Here is a 20,028-nt window from a genome sequence, read left to right as displayed (position 1 = left end):
GTGGCTTCAGAAAAGTGCTTTTAGCACAAGTGGCAGAATCTTGGAACCATATAGGAGCTGTTTAACCCATTACTTGATTGAGGTTCTGATGTGCAGTGAGCAGTGGCTGAAAGCTGATATTAAGCTCTCTGAAAAAGTCCAAACGAATGAAGAACTTTTAGCTGAAGTTGAGCAGCTAGACAAGCTTGAGAAAGGTATGTTTATTTATCTTAATTTCTCTTAACATTTCATCTGTGGTTAGTGCACTTATTTTTGTTTTCATGCTCGTTTCAGAGTTTGGGAGTATGACAATTGAAGACTGAAGATTGTTTTGGAATTGAAGTCTTTTTGTTTTTGTTTTGGTGTTTGCTTTGCTTTTTATTTCAACATTGATCTCATTAGAGATGTACTCTGTTTCGAGTGTTGCTTTTAAGGTTTATTAAGAACAAGTTTGCTTTCTTTTGAAGTTTAATAAAGTTCTTTTGAGTTTTAGAAGTATGTTTCAGTTTATGTTCACTTATGTTGAACTTCAAAATATGTCTTGTTTCAGGTTTATGTTTATTATATCCATGTTGACTTAGTGTTGTCTTTGTGTTTTATTTAGCTTTTCGGGTATTATTAAGTACTTCGGGTAATATTAGTTGATTGGATAACCGAAACCCGGTTTAGAACCGAAACCCGAAAATTAAATGGGTTTAACCGGGTTTAGGATGTGCTATAGAATCCGACCCGAACCCGACAAAACCTGAACCGAGACCGAACCGAACTTTTATAATACCCGAATAGGACTGATTTTTGTAAATCCAAAAAACCGAAACCCGATTAGAACCGACCCGAACCCGAATGGTCACCCGATTGCCCAGCCCTAAGTGAGATGTCAGGAGCGTGTTGTTCAAGTGACTTTGGAGCATCAAATCTGGTCCGCACAGGGGGGTTCAATCCGGTTCAACCAAGCCGAATTCAAATTTGCTTTGAACAAAGAGGGGTTGAAAACCGGATTTTGATACATGGATTTGATTTCATATCTATTTCGTTTAGCTAAACCTGACTTTTCTCTATTTTTTTTTTCAAAAATCAACGACAGATCAATCCAAAGTTTTATCTACAAACATGAACCAGAACCAGAACCAAAACATTAACGTCATAAAAACCAAACGTAATGTATCTCAATTCGGACCGTTCGTCTCTGTCTCAGAGACTAGAGTCAACGTTAACGGCGTTAAGCTTAACTGTTACAAATACATTTTACAGGAACAGGAGGGAACTCCCCCCCCCCCCCCCAAAAGAAAAAGAAACTGAGAAAATTATTTGAAAAAGGGTTCCAATTTCACGCCCCTTCCTCTTCCCTCCCCCCAGTGCTTCTTTAAGTGTGTGTGAGAGAGAGAGAGAGAGAAGGAGATTTACACCAGGACGAGCTCATCGATATTGCTACGCCGCTGAACTTCGCTAAGACATTATTGATCCCATCGAGCGTGGTGAGTATGTTTCCCAATTCTATCTCCGATTCATGTTCGCAATCGAAATCTTCAAACAGTTGCTAGGGTTTATAATGATTCTATTACTTTAGGGTTTAGCCGGATTGGTTTTCTACTGTTCTAGTTAATCCACTGATAATAGTTTTTTTTCTGTGTGAAAGAAGTTTTGAGTAGGTAAAAGAAGATCAAAACAAACAAACAAACATCATCTTTCTGGTTCTGGAAATGGCGAAAGTAGTAGCTCCTGGTGCTTTTGGTAGTAGCTCTCTTGGAGGCTCCAAAGCTAAGAGAAAGACTCCCGCCGAACTAAGAGTTAGTTTCTTTCTTTGCTTTCTCGAGTTTGCAAGTTTGTTCATTTCTGAATTCTAATAATCTCCTTTACACAGGGAGAACAACTGAAGCGGACTAGTTTTGTAGACCAAGCTAGAGAGTCTTTTGATGCATTGCGCCCTTGCAAAAGGTGTACCGCCTTTAAGTTAGTCAACTTATTTTTTTTTCTTTCTTTTTTTACCCTCTTACTTGTGAGATTCTCTTGGCTGGCTGTATCTAGTATTGAGAGGGAATATGGGTTTAAGAAACAAGAACATTTGAAGAACCCAAAGTACATTGACATGCGTATGGATGAAGTCTATCCTGTCAAAAAGGCTCGGCCTTTGATTCAATCTGGCAAAGATCACTCTAAGGTTCTTTTTCTAGGAACCTTGATTACTTTAGTTTTGTTTGAAAGACTAATCTTTTCGTTTTTTGTTTTTATTAATTATTTTGTCTTTTACCACAGGAAAATGGCGGGAAAGAGCAATCCAGCAACCTATTCAATGTTTCCTTACTCTCCAATGTTGCTGCCACCAATAGACAACAACTGAACCGGTAAAATTGCCTCAGTAATTTCTCACTGGACTGGAGTTGTCTGACTTACTCTGTTTTAACTTTATGATCATGCGTCAATGTCTTAGCAGTGAGGACAATACTGCTTCTACTGAAGTTTCTAATGATACTAACACCGAAGCTCGTCAAACAAATGAGAGATGCAGCCAGAGCATGTTTCGCAGTGTCACAGAACTTTCAACAAGGGGTGAGGAGTTATCCTACTTACCAGATATTGATATGGTATGTTTCGCTTGATAGTCTTTGATCATTTACGATTGCTAGTAAGATACTTTGGTCTTAGTAAAACTGATGTCGTCTTTCAACAGACCAAAGCACTGAAAGGACTTGCCACTTGTGCACCATTGCCCGTTCATCCTGATGACATAAGTGGGAAATCTGATACTGCTTCATTATGTAGAAAATTTGTATCTGAATTTCACATTCCTGGGCGAGAGATTCCTCTGGACCTTTCCATGAAGACATACGTTCGACTTGTTTCCTCTTCCCCATTAAATTGGTGTTATTTCTAATACTAAGTACATGAAATACTGTTTGTTCTGCCTCTGAAGTTTGAGTCAGTTTATTATTTTTCATTTTAATGCTGTTTTAGGTTCCATAGGTCAATCATGGGTAGCACCTACAATGGTATGCCACAGCTAAACTCGCTGCCATGTAATGTCGTAAATCAAGATAACAGTAGTGGTTCTGGATCAGCTGTGGTTTCCCAAGTGTTGAATTCCATGTCCCTACATTCATGGGTTTATCCTCAGTCCACCTTGCCACCTTTTATCATTTCAGCATTGATAACATCTGGACCAGACAGAGGTTTGTTAGCGAGATTTCAAGAGCTATCTATGCCTTTCTTATCAGTCATTTTAAAGAGAAATTCATTTGTTGTTTAGGTGAAGATGATTTCCTACAAAAGAGACGATTGGCATGGGAAGATGCTTTTCGAAGTCTATATTTTATGTTTCGGAAGAACATCTGCCAAATATTTTATGGTAATCTCATCGCATACTGTAAATGATACATATGTCACACTCTTGAAATGAAACTAAATTTGGTTGTGCATTATTCGTATTGTAGTTTGTACTTCACAGTTTGTGGCAATGTTCACCGGAAGCTGTGAGTCAGGGGGTGTCAAACGTTCATGCAATGCCTATATCACTCAGTCAACTAGAAGATTGAGAGCCATGCTTAAAGAGCTTGTAAGACATGCTCACTGTGTATTGTTTATTCTTTTGCTTTGTTATGTTTTCTGCTAGTTGTTTTGAGCTTTACTTTCTTTTTAGACTTTCAAACCAGGCTGCAGCATCCTTATCTGTTATATACTTTCTGTTTAAATATAGTATGCTTTATCAATAATTGACACATTAAGAGAGAAGTGTTTGATTATCCGTTGTCTTTATTATTCTATTATGCAAACCTTGTGGTGGTCATTAGTAATTTACTAATACGATCTGAATATGTTATTGACAGGACATATGCTACACTATGCCTCTTTGCAAAACTAAAATGGATGAGACCACAGTTGAAGATCTTGCTGAACTTTCAGAGATAGAGAATCATAACCTTGGCCAGGTTTGTGCACCTTCACTTACCTGTTTAGGAAATATACGATATTTTCTGTCTGGGTGAATAGTCCACTGCTATGAGTGAAGCACAGCCATTATAAATGGGAGAGAGTAATAGCGTATCATTCTGACTCCTCCCGGTAATGCATGCACAGGCTCGTCGTTTGCGCTCCGTCTCAAACGTAGATAATACTCCAGAATCCTTCTTGGCCTTTGAAGGTAACGAGAGCGTACATGGAGTGTACGATCTTCTGTTAAATTATAGGTGCGTATGGACATTTAAAAAAAGAAAAGAAAATAAGTTACATATGGGCACACATCTAAATCATATAAAACAAATTCACTTGATGTGTTTCTCAATCATGCTTTAGGTCGTCTTTGGGATTTCTATTCACCGCAGACGTTCCTGTATTATATTCTCCTGTGCCATTTCAGAACGCTGCAGTGTCTTCTCCTGAGGTGACATTTGCGCTTTTGCTCTCTAATCTGTGAGTTCTTTTGACATTTTAAAAATACTTGTTCGTTCTATCTCCAGATCAAGTGCATGGAGATGGTAAAAACAGATCATACAAGTTGCTGCGTGGTCGAGGTGAAGGGTGAATATCTTCCGCCATGGATTATCAGCAATATTTGTGCAAACGTGGGTGCTAATGGACAAAACTTTGAAGCCAGGTTCGTTGATGCAGGATGATTGCTTCTCTTCTTTTTGGAACCAAAAAGTTTTTGCTAACATTTTTTTTAAATTGAATTCAGCTTTTTGACCGAGCCAACCTCGGTTAGCTTAAACACGGGTCTACCACGAATCTCTGGGAGAACCGAGCCAGAGACTTCAGCCACCGAAGGCACAGGAGAAAGAGAAACAAAGGATGATAATACGTCTGGCATTCACGGGGCCGTGATCTGCCCTCAGCTTCGATCAGGCTATCTAAAGAGCTTGAAGTATTGCAACAACTTGAACACTGTTTCTGTTTCGCTCTCTCCCTCGTGATCTGTATTTGCTTTGGATCCTCTCTTTTAGGTTTCATGCTTCTATAAATTATGACCTCCAAAGCCAACTAATCAACGTAATGTTTATTTTTGTGCAATTTGGCTGGACAAATTCTGAAACATATAAGAATTAACAAGCTATTTTGGTTTTGATTCCTGACTTTATTCATGCATGACAGAGTGACTTTTGTGTTATTGTCTTTGCCTTGAAGAGGTGTACAATCCAAAAACAAAAGATGAAAAGAATGAACTTTGGATTGTTATATTTTCATCAAGAATCTGAACCATCCATACAATAAAGAGAGATGCACATTCAATTTGGACTACCTATTATTGCACAAGAGAGAAAAAAAGAATGGGATTATCTTAAGACATGTGAACTTGTTAAACAACTCCATCTCCTACTTCGAGATCCCTCCCCTAGCATCATAAGCATCCCCATATTATTTGCTGACATATCATAGACATACCTGCACATTTTTTTGTAAACGGATTAATCAGAAAGCAAAGCACTGGTGGTACCAGTGAAACCAAAAAGCAAATCTACATACTTGTTTCGCTTGGCTTTCCTTCTCCAAGAAACGAAAGACACCATCCACTGAACACACAAGAATTAAGAGAAGAGAGATCAATTTTGAGGCTTTACACATAGTTTCAGAAAGCTTATAGATTATGATTGTTTTACCTTGAAGGCCATTACTACAGAGAGTGCTTTGAAATATGGCATTTTGCTAACCGGGTTTCGCCTGCTCGTTGCGACAGTTTCCTTTGATAGACGCTGTGCGTATTCTTTCAGCAACACCAACTGAGCCTTGTCTGTCCGCATAGACACAATGATCTGTCTCAACGATTCCCTATCAGCCTCAAGTGCTTGAAGCTTTGTGTAAAGCTTCTCAATCCCTGCCTCATTAACTCCTTGCTGAGTCTTTCCAAACGGTTCTTGGTTCCTCGGAGAATCCCAATGATCACCGTTTAACTTTCCCTTACTCAACCTACTAGGCTCGTCCACAATCTTGATCGAGTCAATAGTATAAACTCTGTCACTGCTAGCAGACATAGGAGAGTCTGCAGAAAACTCTGTCCCCTTTATCTCCTTTGCAGTTCCCAAAGGCGAGTTTGGATCATAATAAGGCCATTTCGGAGACTGACCAACTCCACTCAGGTTATCATCATCCACACTGCATTTGAAGGGAGTATACTCACAAGGGTAAACATCAACACCCACCGTGCTAGTCTCTCTACCAAACCCAAGTATCTGATCATTCATCTCCCCTTCAGTAACCCCATAGCTCAACAGTCTATCCTTGTAAGCTTCCACCTCATAAGTCAAAGCCTCGATCGCTTGCTCTTTCTCATACAACAACTCCTCCAGAACCAAAAGCTTTTCTTGGTCATGCGTCATCTTCTCCTCAGCAAACGCTTTGAACTGCCTAGCTTCCATCTGTATCTCGGCCTTCTCTCTCTGCAGCCTCAGTATCATCGACATCGTCTCGTTGGCTGCCGACGCGGCGGCTTTTCTCTCTTCTTCGAGCTCCAGGTGAAGATCCTTCACCGTCTTCCTCTGGGAAGAAAGATCCTCGAGCAGAGCAGCGCATTGGTTTTCGACTAGCGACTTCGCTGCGTTTGAAGATAGATCAGAAGAGCCGCGTAACAGGAACCTGTCGCTGAGCTTTCTTTTCACCGTTCTACTAGTCAAAGGGTCTGCTGATGCCTCGAGGGAGGAGGAGGAGGAGTAATCACAGCATTTCACAACGTCTCTCGAAGAAAGCTTCAGCTCAGAATCCATTTGGTGTCTTATTAACAACAACAACAACCTCAAATGCAAAGAGATACAACGATGAAAGCAAGAACCTTTTGTTTCATTATCCGATTGAATTGCGAAAACAGAGGAGATTAAATGGTGATTTTCTCAAAACACACGAAAGATGGTTTCTTTTCGAGAATTAAAATGATGTATACGTAATCTTCTTTTACCTCAGACACGAAAACTTTAAGATTGGGTGCAAGCTGCCTATTCACAAAGATCTATCCTTTCGGCGAAAACAGAGGAACAAAAAAATGAAATTTTTTTATCCACTCTGTTTCCAGGGAAGAAACAGAGAGGAAAATGACAGAAACGGCAGGATGTTCAGGAGGGAGAGAAGAAGAAGAAGGAGGAAGATAAGGAAGGTTTATGTTTTTGGCTTTGTGTGTTGATTCTCCATCTTCCTCATCTCTCTCCCTCCTTTATCGGAGCGCGTTCCATTCTTCTTTGGACTACGTGCCCACAGAGAAGACTCATTTCTCGATAATTAAATAAAAAGCTGACAAAAAAATTAATTAAATGAATTAAATTTTTTCGGAAAAGGCCAGAGAATAAATAAAAATTAATTAGATAAGTAAGAACGAAACAAAAAAAAAAATCAGTTAATACAATTTCTTTTGCGAGTTTGTACAGAAGATGTGAAAGTTCAGAATCGATTTTTTTTATGAGCATGGTTGTAGTTAGGAATCATCATTACTTACCATAAAGATGATTTTGATTGAAAAGTGTTCATCAACTGTACTGATCCATCATCCCATATGCTATAAAACTAAGCAATATCATAAACATGAATCTTAACCAAAGCTCGACCACCATTGGTCGTATGGTTCTTTATCATCTTCTTAGTATAAGGGATAAGGTTGGCTATCTACTACTCCCTCTGTTTTTAAAAGATGCATGTTCTGGAAAAAATATTTGTTTTAAAAAAATGTATCTTTTATGTTTTTTATATAAAAATTGCAATTTTCAATAAAATTAATTGAATTTATTGAAAGACTATTGGTTAAAGTGCATTGAAATTTGATATTTTCTAAAAACAATGCATGATTAATGTGTTTTTTTAATATGTGTGAAAACTACAAAACATACATCTTTAATAAACAGAGGAAGTACTACAGTATATGGGTAGGTAGAAATTAATTTCATTGGTTTGTGTGTTTTGGTTCACATGGATTTTGTGATCTCTTTAGAGGTTTAATTGACAGATTTATGGTTGTAACTTGTAACACGTAATTATTACTTCTTCCTTGTACAAAATTTTGATGTTATAATTTTTTCTCTGTATACATAAGAATATAAGATTGATGTTAAACTTTAACTAATGCATTTTGCTTTAAAATAACACATAAATTATAATCTAAAAATATAAGTGGTATAGTTTTATTTGGAAAAAATCAAACTAAAAGCTATAAATCAAAAATATATTTAATTTTTATTAATATGTGTATAAATCCTGGAACATCAATTTTTAAAATGCAAAAGAAGTGATAAATAAATAAATAAATAAGACGAATTTAATTATATTAAATGAATATAAAAAGGAAAACGTTATAGATAAGAACAAGAGGGAATTGAAAGCAGAGCCCTAGACAAAAGTTTTTTTTTTTTTTTTGAGCAACCCCTAGACAAAAGTTTAGTTACATCAATTGAAGCTAATCATTGCTTTCAATTTTGGTTAGCTTGAGGGTTTCTGTTGCAAATTTCCATCTAAAATTTTATTATTTGGGTTTTATCACATGGGCCTAAAAAGCCTGGCTTGACAACACCAAAAGGTGTAGAAAGTAGAGGCATAACTCTACAAGGCATCAGATTCTGCAAAGTAGGCTCAAATTGCTTGGAGAACTCTTAGAGTCGTTTATTATGAGAAGCCCATATACTAAAAAAATCTATTCAACTGTTTTGAATCAAAACATCATATTCCACTATGAATTCTCTTAATTGGTTCATAATAGGACACTAGACTTTACAAAGTTTGCTGTAGTGTTTCAAAACTATGTCGGATGTTTGCTCAAATGTTTAACTAATAAATATTTGCTTACATATTGCACGAAGTTGTATACACACAGGTTACGATTGAATATATAAAATTATATATTAAGGTAGTCTTTTTGTTGTCGACCATATATATTCAACTTCTTTATACTATAACAATGGTCTACGAGAATTAAGGTAGTCTATTGTCTGAACCAGACACTTGCATTGTCCCTAAAATATTTTGTCCGAATGATGACTTGGAAGAGCATTTAAGAAGGTGAGTGTACTGCAAAGATACGTTTAAGGACCCACTTAGATTTGTCCTCCCTATTTCGCGATAGTGCTGTGTCAACTTTCTGATTTATATAACCCCTCAATCATTCGATCGAGTCCCACATCTTTTTTAGAAGAACATAATCTTTTTTATATAGATTTTGTTTTTATAGTGAAATATCTAGAACATGGTGGTGATCTAAAGTAAGTGTACAAAAAGCTTGTCATGATTATCATTCTTTTGTTCCATGATCATCATTTGTTGAGTTGGTTACTTATTTTGTATCTTTTAGTTATCTTCAATTTACAAGTTTTAGTCACAAATTGGGTGCTTTCAAGTAAATTTCACAATTTTGTTTCGGTAAGATGAAATAACATTTTCCCACAATGAGCAATCCTCTTTTGGTGAATAACTGTTGGTTTTAGGTCGAACATCTTGGTTGTTTACATTACTTGCTAGTTGCTACCATCTTTTTTTTTTACCACCTTAGTTATAGTAACTTTTATTTTACATTCGTAACAGAATTTTCGTTTTGTATTTCACATGTAATAGGCTTGTCGTGGTATACAATCAATTTTGAGAGGAAAAGGCAACAAGGTAAAAAAGTTGCAAAAAAAAAAAAGGCAACAAGGTCGAAAAAATATTTAATGAGCATAGACAAAAAGGTTGGCAAAAAAAAGAGCATAGACAAAAAAAAGAATAGTGGTTTAGACAGTACAATTTTATGTGAAAATTTTAATTGTATTTAGGTTATGAACGGGGGTGACAGGAGAAAGATAGATCTTTGATTTTGCAGGAGAACTGCATTTAAGGAGCCATTCATGTTTTTTCTGTTTTTAAAATTTAATTGCAGGAGAACTGCATGCAGTTCAAATTTTTTTTGTCTTTTCTGAAAAAGACAGATCTTTCACTTACAGTTTTGTCTACCACAATTTTGATGCTATTCACCTTTTTTTCCCTTTTGACTAATAAATAATTTTGTTACAAATTATTAATATATTAAATATTCTTCTATAAATATATCATATTTTCATTCAATTTTTATTACAGTCTTAACAATACAAAAAACATCAGTTTTCTGTTTATCTCTTCTTCCTATCATATAAATTTAACATTTATCTAAATTATTCATATGATGGTGTGTTTTTAATTATGTAAATGTATATATTAATAGAAGATAGATGCATTTGGTTTATTACTAATATTTTCATATTTTAATTTGTAAAATTACAATAGCATAACTATAATGAAATATTTATTACTAATTATGTATAGAACTTATATACTTATATATTTTATTTTATCTTTGTAATTTTTATTATTTAAATATGTAATCTATTTTTATGTTTTTATCATTATAAATTGTAGCCAGTGTTTTGAAAACCGGATCAGACTTGCCGGTCGAACCAATCGTACAGTGTCTCGCTCTTCTAACTGGTTGTGTTAAGAATCTAATTTGAGTAAAACTGGTAAACCGAGTCGTTAACTAATCAAATTCGGTAAAATCGGTGATCCGGTTCAATATTAAAATTTGCTTTTTGAATTCAAGTTAAAATTATATTAAACTGGTCCGACCATTGACTCAGTTTTAATGCTGAGTCAATGTCTAGTCCGATATTCAAAACATTAATTATATTAGACTGTTTGATCTGTTTGATATGCATTTCTCTTACATGATCTGTACTTGATCTGCACTTGATCTGCTTGATCTGCATGATCTGCACTTGATCTGCTTGATCTGCATGATCTGCTTGATCTGCATGATCTGCTTGATCTGCATGATCTGCTTGATCTGCATGATCTGCTTGATCTGCATGATCTGCTTGATCTGCACCGCTTGAAGTGTTTTTACCATTCGAACCCTTAAAATATTGTAAAAAAATTATATAAAAATAAGCACATAATTTTTTCATTAAAACATAGGACATTGTGCAAATTATTAAAATGTCAGACTAGCGGGATCTGTCAGCCAAATAATTATTATTGAGTTGTTGACTGGTATTACAACGATAACAATAATGGTGGAGACAGCATGAAGATAACATTACTGTTTATAAAAGCCACTCGGGGACACAGTAAGGCTAGGAAAAACCTAGGTATGTGCACATCATGTATTGATAAATGATAATGCATAAATATATATCCCGCAATGTTTTCTCTATATATTTTTTTTTGAAAATGGTGTTTTCTCTATATATACCAGATAGATACGAGTCCATCATGCAAAAGAAGCAGCTAACATCAATTCTCTAACGATATGTATCACATGGATTTGGACTTCCATTTACTAACCTATGCACCTATTGTCAATAACATAAAACGTTATACACGTCTAAAACATATCAACGTTTGTTCTGATTCTTGTGCATTGGAAAACTATATAAATATAACTTAGAAAGATATTGCTCTGCCAAATTTGAGAAAGATCATCTCATACGAAGCAATCTTTTTGCAGCATCTTGCCGATTTAAACAACTCGACATACAAGTTCACCTGACAATACAATACGAGTATATACAAGAATTAAAACACTAGTAGAATGCATGGGTGTAAAGGGACCCATCGATACCCTCGAGATGCGTCTATGTACCGTTTAACACATTTGGATGTGAACAAAATTCGAGATGACGCCATTTAATGGATGAAAGCGATAAAATGGTCAAAACGGTGGAACAAAAACAAAGACAGATTCAGAATAAGAAAGCTATATGGGATGAAATCATTGGCAAATAAAATTTTGATTAGAGTGTAGCCACACAAATACGATAACACACAATATCATATATGCAGTGTGTAAATTTAGTGTTTACAATCAGTTTGAATTTTCAAAGGTGAATTGTTATAATTATTGGAGCTGTGTTTACGTAAAGAAGATGATCTCAACCTCCAAATTACATGCCTCAAATAGCTAAAGGTTTTAGGAGACACTTTGTTTTGCAAGAAAGATTAACAGAAATGGTTTTAGGAGACACTTATTGGTAGATCATAAGCTTAAAGGAGAACTCACGTCAAGTTTACCATTAACCTACCCAGTGTTTATATAACTTTAAATCGTGACTGTCATCTCCACCCTAATGAATTTATGAAGTAATAAGAACAAAATTGAGGAAAAACATGGCAATGAAAATGGAATCTCATGCGTATGCTTACGTTTAGAACGATAATCAAAATGGAATATGTCAAGTTCTGAACACATATAATAACATCATGATATGAATATATAAAAATGAAAACAATAACATACAAAATAATTTTTTTATATTGGCCACCCACTACTTACTAAACAATCACGTTGTTCTTCGAATATGCAGCTTTTCATTCAACTGACCGACACTGCTGATGTCTAGTATCAAAATGGTCGCTTATATGCTTTTCAAGTGGTACTAAATTATAAAGTAGTACAATCCCATTTCTAATTCGATTTAAAGAGCTTGGATCTTTCAATAATTAGTTATAATTTATTGGATTTTATTAGTTTAAAATTATAAAAAATTAATCATAAATAATGTATTTTGTAACTAAATTAATTATATTTTATTAATACATGTATTAAAAATAGAGAGTAAGATTCTTTTTAATATTTCTTCCTTTTTCGTAAAATTTATATTCTAAGCTGTTCAAACATATTAAAAATATAATAATTATTTAAAATTAAAATTTATTTATTTTAATTATATATATCTTGTAATAACTACCAATCTATAATATCTAGTCAATTCAAATATTTGTAGTTAATATTTTTTAAAAAAAATCCAGAAAATGGTAGTTTCCGGAAAGAAGGAGCACCCAACAAATTAACAAGAGAAGAAGATCAAACACAGTAATGCCTCTGACCCCAAAAAAAAAACTCCCGAGTAATTACAAAAGACGAAAGAGACAATACTAAAAGAAAAAAACAGAGAGACGAAGATGATTAACTAGAAAGACACTTCGGTCCAAGCCACTACTGCTAAAACATAATAACACTTCTCTCTCTCTCTCTCCCTGCAATGTCGCAGCCTCTCACCGCAACTAGACCCACCATCGCCGGCACCTCCTTATCCCCTCTCCGTCAGCCACCGCCGCTCTGTACCTTCCTCTTCCTCATAGTCCTCATCGTCGCCACTTTCTACACTCTCCACCACCCAGACGCAGCTCCTCCTCTCCTCTTCCCACGAAACCCCACCCATAATAACCCCCTCGCTCTCCGCCGCCTCTTCCTCTCCTCCGCCTCCAACGCCACCGTCTCCTCCTACCTCCGCTCTCTGACACGCCACCCTCACCTCGCCGGAACAAAACCCTCTCTAGACACTCTCGGCTACGTCGCAAACCACTTCCAAACCCTCGGTCTCGACACTCGCCTCGCCGAGTACGAGGCTCTCCTCTCTTACCCCGCGCACGTCTCCGTCGCGGCGCGTTTTAGCAACGACACAAAAATGGAGTTCGACTTAAACGATGTCCCCGGAGGAGACGACGTGGTCAGGCCTTACCACGCTTATTCCCCGTCTGGATCGGCGCAGGGTAGCGTGGTCTTCGTAAACCACGGCGAGGAGAGAGACTACCGTGCGCTGGAGTCGATCGGAGTGAGCGTCAGAGACTGCGTGGTGTTAGCCAGAAAGGGAGAGTCTCTGGGGAGAGGAGGTATCGTGAAGGTAGCCGAGAGCAAAGGTGCGCTCGGGGTGCTAATATACGCCGAGAACGACGGCGGCGGGCTCGGGGGGATCGAGAGGGGTACGGTGATGAGAGGGATCGGAGATCCGGTTAGTCCGGGTTGGCCCGGAGTTGTGGGAGGAGAGAAGCTGAGGTTGGAAGATGAACGAGTCGCTCGGAGATTCCCGAAGATTCCGTCTCTGCCTTTGTCTCTTCACAATGCGGAGATCATATTGGCTTCTCTCGGGGGATCTAGAGCTCCGGTGGAGTGGCGGAACTCGGGTCGGATCGGGTCAGGTCAACGGGTTGGCCCAGGACAGACGGCTGTTAACATGACGTTACAGGTAAACTAACTAGGTAACTGGAGAGTCTTGTAGTTTCCGTTATATCGAGTCTTTGTAATTTAGTGTCTTTTATTTTTTTTTTGTGATTAGTTTCCGTTAAAATCTTTTCGAATATTAGATTTTGAAAGTTTTAATTTGACCTTAATATATGCTTTTGGAAGTACAATCTTTTGTTTTTTTTAAAAAAACTTTTTGGTTTTGTTAGTTGAAAAAGTTGGAATCTTTGAGGTCACATTTGATGTTCTTATTGTTAACATTCAAGAAATTTAATGTTTAGCGGTAACTATTTACTTTATAAAGCATTTGAAAATTAATTTTGCTTATAAACGAGTATTGTTTACTATCTGTCTTTGAAACTTTGAAGGGGGAGTTGACAATGAAGAAGATCCACAATGTTGTGGCTACGATAAGAGGTAGCGAAGAGCCTGATCGGTATGTGATTCTTGGGAACCATAGAGACGCATGGACTTATGGAGCTGTTGATCCAAACAGTGGAACATCAGCTTTACTCGACATTGGTCGACGATTCTCTCTGTTGCTTAAATCTGGTTGGAGACCACGTAGGACTATTCTTCTTTGTAGTTGGGATGCAGAAGAGTTCGGAATGGTTAGTTAAGAAAGAAAAAAAGCTGAATCTTATTAATAATGGCTTTTTTGACTAAAACCAACATTTGAGTTTTGAATTTAGTGTGTGTTTCTTGTTTTATAGATTGGATCAACTGAATGGGTTGAAGACAATGTTCTCAACTTAGGTGCAAGTGCTGTGGCTTATCTAAACGTAGATTGCGCGGTCCAAGGCTCTGGGTTCTTTGCTGGTGCAACTCCTCAGTTAGATGGTCTTCTTTTAGATGTCTTGAAGTTGGTTCAAGATCCTGATGATGTAGCCTTGACAGTTGAAGATACATTCAAATCTCAGAACAACATTGTGAGTAGAAACATTGTGTTACCTCCACAAGGGTGTCTTTTGTGAATGATGTATATGCTTTTGAAATGGACTGCAGATAGAGAGGCTAAGTAGAGTAGATTCTGATTTCTCCGGGTTTCTTCATCATGCCGGGATATCATCTATAGACATGTACTATGGTGCAGGTAAACACAAGAACTTGATTACACAAACATTCAAGAATGTGATGATGAATTCATGTCTAAGTGATGTTTTTTTTTTAAATTTCAGATTATCCTGTGTATCACACAGCTTTTGACTCCTATGATTGGATGGTCCGCAATGCAGATCCCTTCTTTCATCGTCATGTTGCGAGTAAACCTTTGTTTTCTTCTTTCTTATTCTAGTTTTCGATGGCTTCTTGTAGGGGATTTAACTCTCTTAGTACGATTTTCTGTGTTGCTCAGTGGCTGGAGTATGGGGACTTTTAGGAATTATATTGGCTGATGAGCCAGTCTTACCGTTCAATTACATCTCGTATGCTGAACAGTTGCAGGTATGTTTCTTCTACTCATTCATAGAAAGAAAAAAACTGTGTTTATATTATGTGTTTTGGTGTTATGGTTCAGGCACATATCGATGCATTGAGCAAGCTCTTACAAGGGAAAGCCTCTGTTGATCCCTTGAGCGTGGCGATACAAGAGTTCTCATTAGTTGCTAAAGAAGCTGCAGATGAAGCAAAGGTTTCTTAATTTAAAGGGTTTTTGCTGATTTTTTAATCTTTCTTTTTTTTGTCACACATTGAGCAAAGGCTCTTGGTGATTGATGTTACAGAAGTTAAAGGAACAAGCATATAGCAAAAATGATGTTGCACCAGCTGCCAAGAGAAGAGATCTGAATGACAGGATGATGCTTGCAGAAAGAGGGTTTTTGGATTCACAAGGGATCAAAGGGAAAGAATGGTTCAAGCATCTTGTGAGTTATAACTTATATAAACAGATTTCACCCATTCTTTTCAAACTCAATATAGTCATGTGACCTCAATTAGTGTTTTGTGTAGGTGTATGGGCCTGCAGCTGAACCTGAGAGCAAGCTAGGGTTTTTCCCGGGGATAGCAGATGCGATTGCAACAAACTCATCACAGGGAATAATTCAGCATGAGATATGGAGAGTTGCGAGAGCGATTCAGAGAGCAAGCAAAGCTCTTAAAGGAGGGTTCACATGAGAAAAGAAAAACTTTGTCGTTTGTATATGTATTGTGTGACTGTAGATTGTAGAATCATTAACCATCTTACCCTTATCATATCATGTTAACTAAAATAACAGTGTCGTATTCAAAACGCATTCAAGTCTCAAGACTAATAGACAAACTCGACTCTGGAATTACTTCGTTATCCTCTTCTTGCCTCCATTTTAACTTCAAAATCATCATTTTCAAGTTTAGGTACCCCCAAATGAATGTCCTTCGTCTCTGACTAACTAAGTCTTTTTGAGGAATTGAGCTATACATGCATGCATGCATAAGTTATAACCATAGTAATTTGTTTTTATTTGGTCAGTTGTCACTCAAATCTTTAGTTTTATATTTTCAATATGATCATACGCAATGTATGTGGAAACATCAATATACGATTTGCAGAAAATCATAGTAAACATCGGGAGAAAGTAACTAGTATTTATTCTCCTTTTACAAAAAAAAAACTAGTATTTATTCTCTCATATTTAAAAAAAAAAGAAATCAATGTTGACTGAAGCAAAGAAGACTAATAAATCTAACAAATTTCAATATTTTTTTCCTATTCACAGCCACAGTATTATCTGTGAACATGTAAGTTTGTCTTCTCTTACGAATTCTTCATTAATTTGGGATTAATTTTTTTTTTCTTTTGATCAACATTTGGGATCAATTAGCATAAGGAAAATAACAGCTCATGTGTCCGAACATTTGTTTTCCCCTACGAATATTCTAATATTGCCTAAACGAGTTTTAAACCATGAGTTTGAAAAACTCGAACCGACAGTAAAAATGAATCACACACCAAACATTTTATTTTATTTTATTTTTGCTTATGACTGAACATTTTATTTTAGCTGAAAAAAAAACAGAACCAACTATTAAATGTTTGCTAAAAGAAGTAAAGAAAAAGGTGGGAGGAGAAAATAGATAGGGAAAAGAAGAAGTCAATGAGAAAGGAACGACGTCGTAGTCGTTGTCAGGAGAATATACCCACATATTAGAGATGAATATGTCACCGCAAAAACAGAAAATGATTTACGCATAAGTAGCCGTTCCCGACGCTGCCTCTCATTTCATCTCTCACAAACCATTCATTTTCTTCTCTGTCTCAACCAGTTTCTTCAATAAGACAACAATTACTCTTCTCTTTGGTTTTTCTCTAAGACAATCCTACAAGTGTGTGTCAACGAGAAAGTCAGCAAAATAAAGTTGTGTAAGTGTTTTTGTGAATCTGTTTTACTTTTTTTACTTATTTGTTGTTCTTATGAGAAATGAGGATCAAGCATGATTTTGGTCATTGTTTTCTTTTTGTTACTCTCTGTCCCCACAACATCTGTTTTGACTTCTTACAGAACTGTGTTAATAACGTACTACGTTTTTGTTTTGTCGGAACTGTGAACTTGGAGCTTGATTTGTTTATAAGTCTTTTCTTGTATCAACAAATTTTTGGCACCTTTAAATGTTGCATATCACATAATAGCATCTTATTTTATTGTTTAAAAAGGCCTTGTTGGCTAAATAATTTACAAAATTATTGTATGAAATGTTAAGAAAGAAAATAAAACGAAAGGACGTTTCCTTTTTTTTCTTTTTCTGAAACACAACTAAAGTACGTTTCCAAAATATAATTTTAGTTATGAAATTTATCTCATTGAACTTGTTAGTCTTGTAATGAGGCTAACATGTAATTTATGAATTTGAAATGGTTCTTGATTATTAATTATGGTGTTAATTATGCGTACTGAATGTGATTTCTTACGATTAACGCAGAGGATAGAAGATAAAGAGAACAATGGCAGGTGATCAACTACACGTGCTAAACGCACTCGACGTTGCAAAAACGCAATGGTACCATTTCACGGCTATTATCATCGCCGGAATGGGATTCTTCACGGACGCATACGACCTTTTCTGCATCTCCCTCGTCACTAAGCTTCTTGGCCGGATTTACTACCACGTGGACGGCTCACCGAAGCCAGGGAACCTACCTCCAAACGTTTCAGCCGCGGTTAACGGCGTTGCATTTGTTGGTACGCTCACGGGACAGCTCTTCTTCGGCTGGCTCGGCGACAAACTCGGGAGGAAAAAAGTGTACGGCATGACTCTCGCGGTCATGGTCGTGTGCTCCGTCGCTTCAGGTCTCTCCTTTGGGAGCACACCGAAAGGAGTGATGAGCTCTCTCTGTTTCTTCCGGTTCTGGTTAGGGTTCGGTATAGGCGGCGACTATCCGTTGTCCGCGACGATTATGTCTGAATACGCTAATAAAAAGACACGTGGCGCGTTTATAGCCGCGGTTTTCGCCATGCAAGGGTTCGGAATCTTGACCGGAGGGATCTTTGCGATCGTCGTGTCTGCGGTTTTCGATGCTGAGTTTCCTGCTCCGGCTTATAAAGTGGATGCCTTGGGGTCCACGGTACCTCAGGCTGATTACGTGTGGCGGATTATACTCATGGTCGGTGCTGTGCCTGCTGGGATGACGTACTACTCGAGGTCCAAGATGCCAGAGACCGCGCGGTACACTGCACTCGTGGCCAAGGACGCGGAGCTAGCGGCTTCGAACATGTCTAAGGTTTTGCAAGTGGAGATAGAGGCAGAGCATGACAGAGTGGAAGAGATTGCTAGAGATAGGTCCAAATCGTTTGGCTTGTTCTCCAAGGAATTCATGAGGCGTCATGGTCTTCACTTGCTTGGAACCTCAAGCACATGGTTCTTACTAGACATCGCCTTCTACAGTCAGAACCTTTTCCAGAAAGATATCTTCAGCGCCATTGGCTGGATCCCACCGGCTCAGACCATGAACGCAATCCGAGAAGTTTTCATGATCGCGCGTGCACAAACCCTAATAGCCTTGTGCAGCACGGTACCTGGTTACTGGTTCACAGTTGCATTTATCGACATCATGGGTAGATTTGCGATACAGATGATGGGGTTCTTCTTCATGACTGTCTTTATGTTCGCTCTCGCGATTCCTTACGAGCATTGGACTCACAAGGAAAACAGAATCGGGTTCGTGGTTATGTACTCGTTAACATTCTTCTTCGCAAACTTTGGACCTAATGCTACAACTTTCGTGGTGCCTGCTGAGATATTCCCCGCTAGGTTTCGATCAACGTGCCATGGAATCTCCGCGGCTTCTGGAAAACTAGGAGCAATGGTTGGTGCGTTTGGATTCTTGTACTTGGCACAAAGTCCTGACAAGAACAAGACAGAACATGGATATCCTCCAGGGATTGGTGTCAAGAACTCGCTCATTGTTTTGGGTGTGGTTAATCTTTTGGGGATGGTCTTTACATTGTTGGTTCCCGAATCTAAAGGCAGGTCTTTGGAGGAAATGTGTGGGGAGAACGAGGACAATGATGAAGGCAGCAGTTTCAGCAATAACCACTAAAACATCACGGTATCAACTGCTAGAGATTCTTAAAGACTTCTTTATTACTTGTATTTTTTGTTCACTATATATCTTCAAATTTCTTGACACTAGAAGCTCGAGCTATTCTTTATATCCGGTTTTTATTGATTATTAAATGCTATAGGATCTCGTTCATTTGCACATCTGTTTCAGTGTGGTTTTTGGATTTTTGTTTAGCATCTTTTTTCTGTGTGTAATTCGTTGTAACAAATGAAATAAACGGAATAGAAAGCTATTATGATGAAAATGTGCTTTTCAGTGTTCATTGTTCACCACTCAACTAAATAAGAAAGTATTTTAGAATCAAATATCAAACTGTAACACTAAGCAAAAAAGTGTATACAGTGATTGTCAACTTGTCTGTAGTTAGGATTGAACTGAGTAAAAAGTTAAGCCATAAAGAATAGCAGTTGGTCCACTCCTCATAGTTACAAGGCAGCTCTATCTCTTGTGTTCTTGGGACAAAAAGGTTTTTGTGTTCAAAGTTAAAGTATATACTGATGACTTGAATCCAGGGCCGGCTCTACCCCATGGCAACATGGGCAATTGCCATGGGTCCATGGGTCTAAATTTTTTTTTAGTGTTATTTTAC

The 20,028-nt window shown here is 37.3% G+C and overlaps 4 protein-coding genes across 6 annotated transcripts; 3 read left to right on the top strand and 1 right to left on the bottom strand.

Annotated features, from left to right (window-relative positions):
• The first annotated feature begins 1,278 nt into the window (after positions 1 to 1,278).
• Positions 1,279 to 5,035, top strand: LOC108857808 (uncharacterized). Of its 3 annotated transcripts, none has more exons than XM_018631824.2 (15): positions 1,279 to 1,454; positions 1,619 to 1,766; positions 1,841 to 1,914; positions 2,005 to 2,137; positions 2,233 to 2,321; positions 2,408 to 2,561; positions 2,648 to 2,838; positions 2,932 to 3,146; positions 3,224 to 3,322; positions 3,408 to 3,529; positions 3,801 to 3,902; positions 4,051 to 4,160; positions 4,267 to 4,354; positions 4,431 to 4,567; positions 4,649 to 5,035. In XM_018631824.2, the coding sequence occupies exons 2-15, from the start codon at positions 1,680 to 1,682 to the stop codon at positions 4,881 to 4,883; spliced, it is 1,836 nt and encodes a 611-aa protein (XP_018487326.1). In that variant the 5' UTR covers positions 1,279 to 1,454; positions 1,619 to 1,679; the 3' UTR covers positions 4,884 to 5,035. The 3 variants fall into 3 exon arrangements, with proteins under 3 accessions (XP_018487326.1, XP_018487325.1, XP_018487327.1); XM_018631823.2 differs by having other exon boundaries at positions 1,616 to 1,766; XM_018631825.2 differs by having other exon boundaries at positions 1,280 to 1,454; positions 1,616 to 1,766; positions 2,411 to 2,561.
• Positions 5,036 to 5,123: 88 nt separating this feature from the next.
• Positions 5,124 to 7,162, bottom strand: LOC108856288 (myosin-binding protein 7). Its single transcript, XM_018630057.2, has 3 exons — positions 5,568 to 7,162; positions 5,434 to 5,480; positions 5,124 to 5,352 (listed from the first exon to the last, which is right to left on the bottom strand). Exons 1-3 carry the CDS (start codon positions 6,666 to 6,668, stop codon positions 5,244 to 5,246), a joined length of 1,257 nt encoding a protein of 418 aa, XP_018485559.1. The 5' UTR covers positions 6,669 to 7,162; the 3' UTR covers positions 5,124 to 5,243.
• Positions 7,163 to 12,786: 5,624 nt separating this feature from the next.
• LOC108863472 (probable glutamate carboxypeptidase AMP1) lies at positions 12,787 to 16,176 on the top strand. The gene is made up of 9 exons (XM_018637906.2): positions 12,787 to 13,907; positions 14,272 to 14,514; positions 14,617 to 14,832; positions 14,909 to 14,996; positions 15,082 to 15,165; positions 15,258 to 15,346; positions 15,420 to 15,533; positions 15,625 to 15,765; positions 15,851 to 16,176. Exons 1-9 carry the CDS (start codon positions 12,924 to 12,926, stop codon positions 16,013 to 16,015), a joined length of 2,124 nt encoding a protein of 707 aa, XP_018493408.1. The 5' UTR covers positions 12,787 to 12,923; the 3' UTR covers positions 16,016 to 16,176.
• A 1,643-nt stretch (positions 16,177 to 17,819) lies between these two features.
• LOC108860367 (probable inorganic phosphate transporter 1-7) lies at positions 17,820 to 19,533 on the top strand. The gene has a single exon (XM_018634256.2). It carries the CDS (start codon positions 17,820 to 17,822, stop codon positions 19,413 to 19,415), a length of 1,596 nt encoding a protein of 531 aa, XP_018489758.1. The 3' UTR covers positions 19,416 to 19,533.
• Positions 19,534 to 20,028: the final 495 nt, after the last annotated feature.

The sequence above is a fragment of the Raphanus sativus genome, chromosome 5 (assembly GCF_000801105.2).
Source record: "Raphanus sativus cultivar WK10039 chromosome 5, ASM80110v3, whole genome shotgun sequence".
Classification (NCBI taxonomy): domain Eukaryota; kingdom Viridiplantae; phylum Streptophyta; class Magnoliopsida; order Brassicales; family Brassicaceae; genus Raphanus; species Raphanus sativus.
Note: the sequence above shows the minus strand (reverse complement) of the source record. Positions and strands in the feature narration are given on the sequence as shown.

Coding starts and splice junctions, on each gene's coding strand:
- LOC108857808 (XM_018631824.2), top strand. CDS start 1,680: ATGGCGAAAGTAGTAGCTCCTGGTGCTTTTGGTAGTAGCTCTCTTGGA. Junction 3,147..3,223: donor AACATCTGGACCAGACAGAG/GTTTGTTAGCGA, acceptor TTTGTTGTTTAG/GTGAAGATGATTTCCTACAA. Junction 3,530..3,800: donor GAGCCATGCTTAAAGAGCTT/GTAAGACATGCT, acceptor TGTTATTGACAG/GACATATGCTACACTATGCC.
- LOC108856288 (XM_018630057.2), bottom strand. CDS start 6,668: ATGGATTCTGAGCTGAAGCTTTCTTCGAGAGACGTTGTGAAATGCTGT. Junction 5,481..5,567: donor CTGTAGTAATGGCCTTCAAG/GTAAAACAATCA, acceptor TTGTGTGTTCAG/TGGATGGTGTCTTTCGTTTC. Junction 5,353..5,433: donor AGGAAAGCCAAGCGAAACAA/GTATGTAGATTT, acceptor AAAAATGTGCAG/GTATGTCTATGATATGTCAG.
- LOC108863472 (XM_018637906.2), top strand. CDS start 12,924: ATGTCGCAGCCTCTCACCGCAACTAGACCCACCATCGCCGGCACCTCC. Junction 14,515..14,616: donor ATGCAGAAGAGTTCGGAATG/GTTAGTTAAGAA, acceptor CTTGTTTTATAG/ATTGGATCAACTGAATGGGT. Junction 15,766..15,850: donor AAGAATGGTTCAAGCATCTT/GTGAGTTATAAC, acceptor TGTTTTGTGTAG/GTGTATGGGCCTGCAGCTGA.
- LOC108860367 (XM_018634256.2), top strand. CDS start 17,820: ATGGCAGGTGATCAACTACACGTGCTAAACGCACTCGACGTTGCAAAA.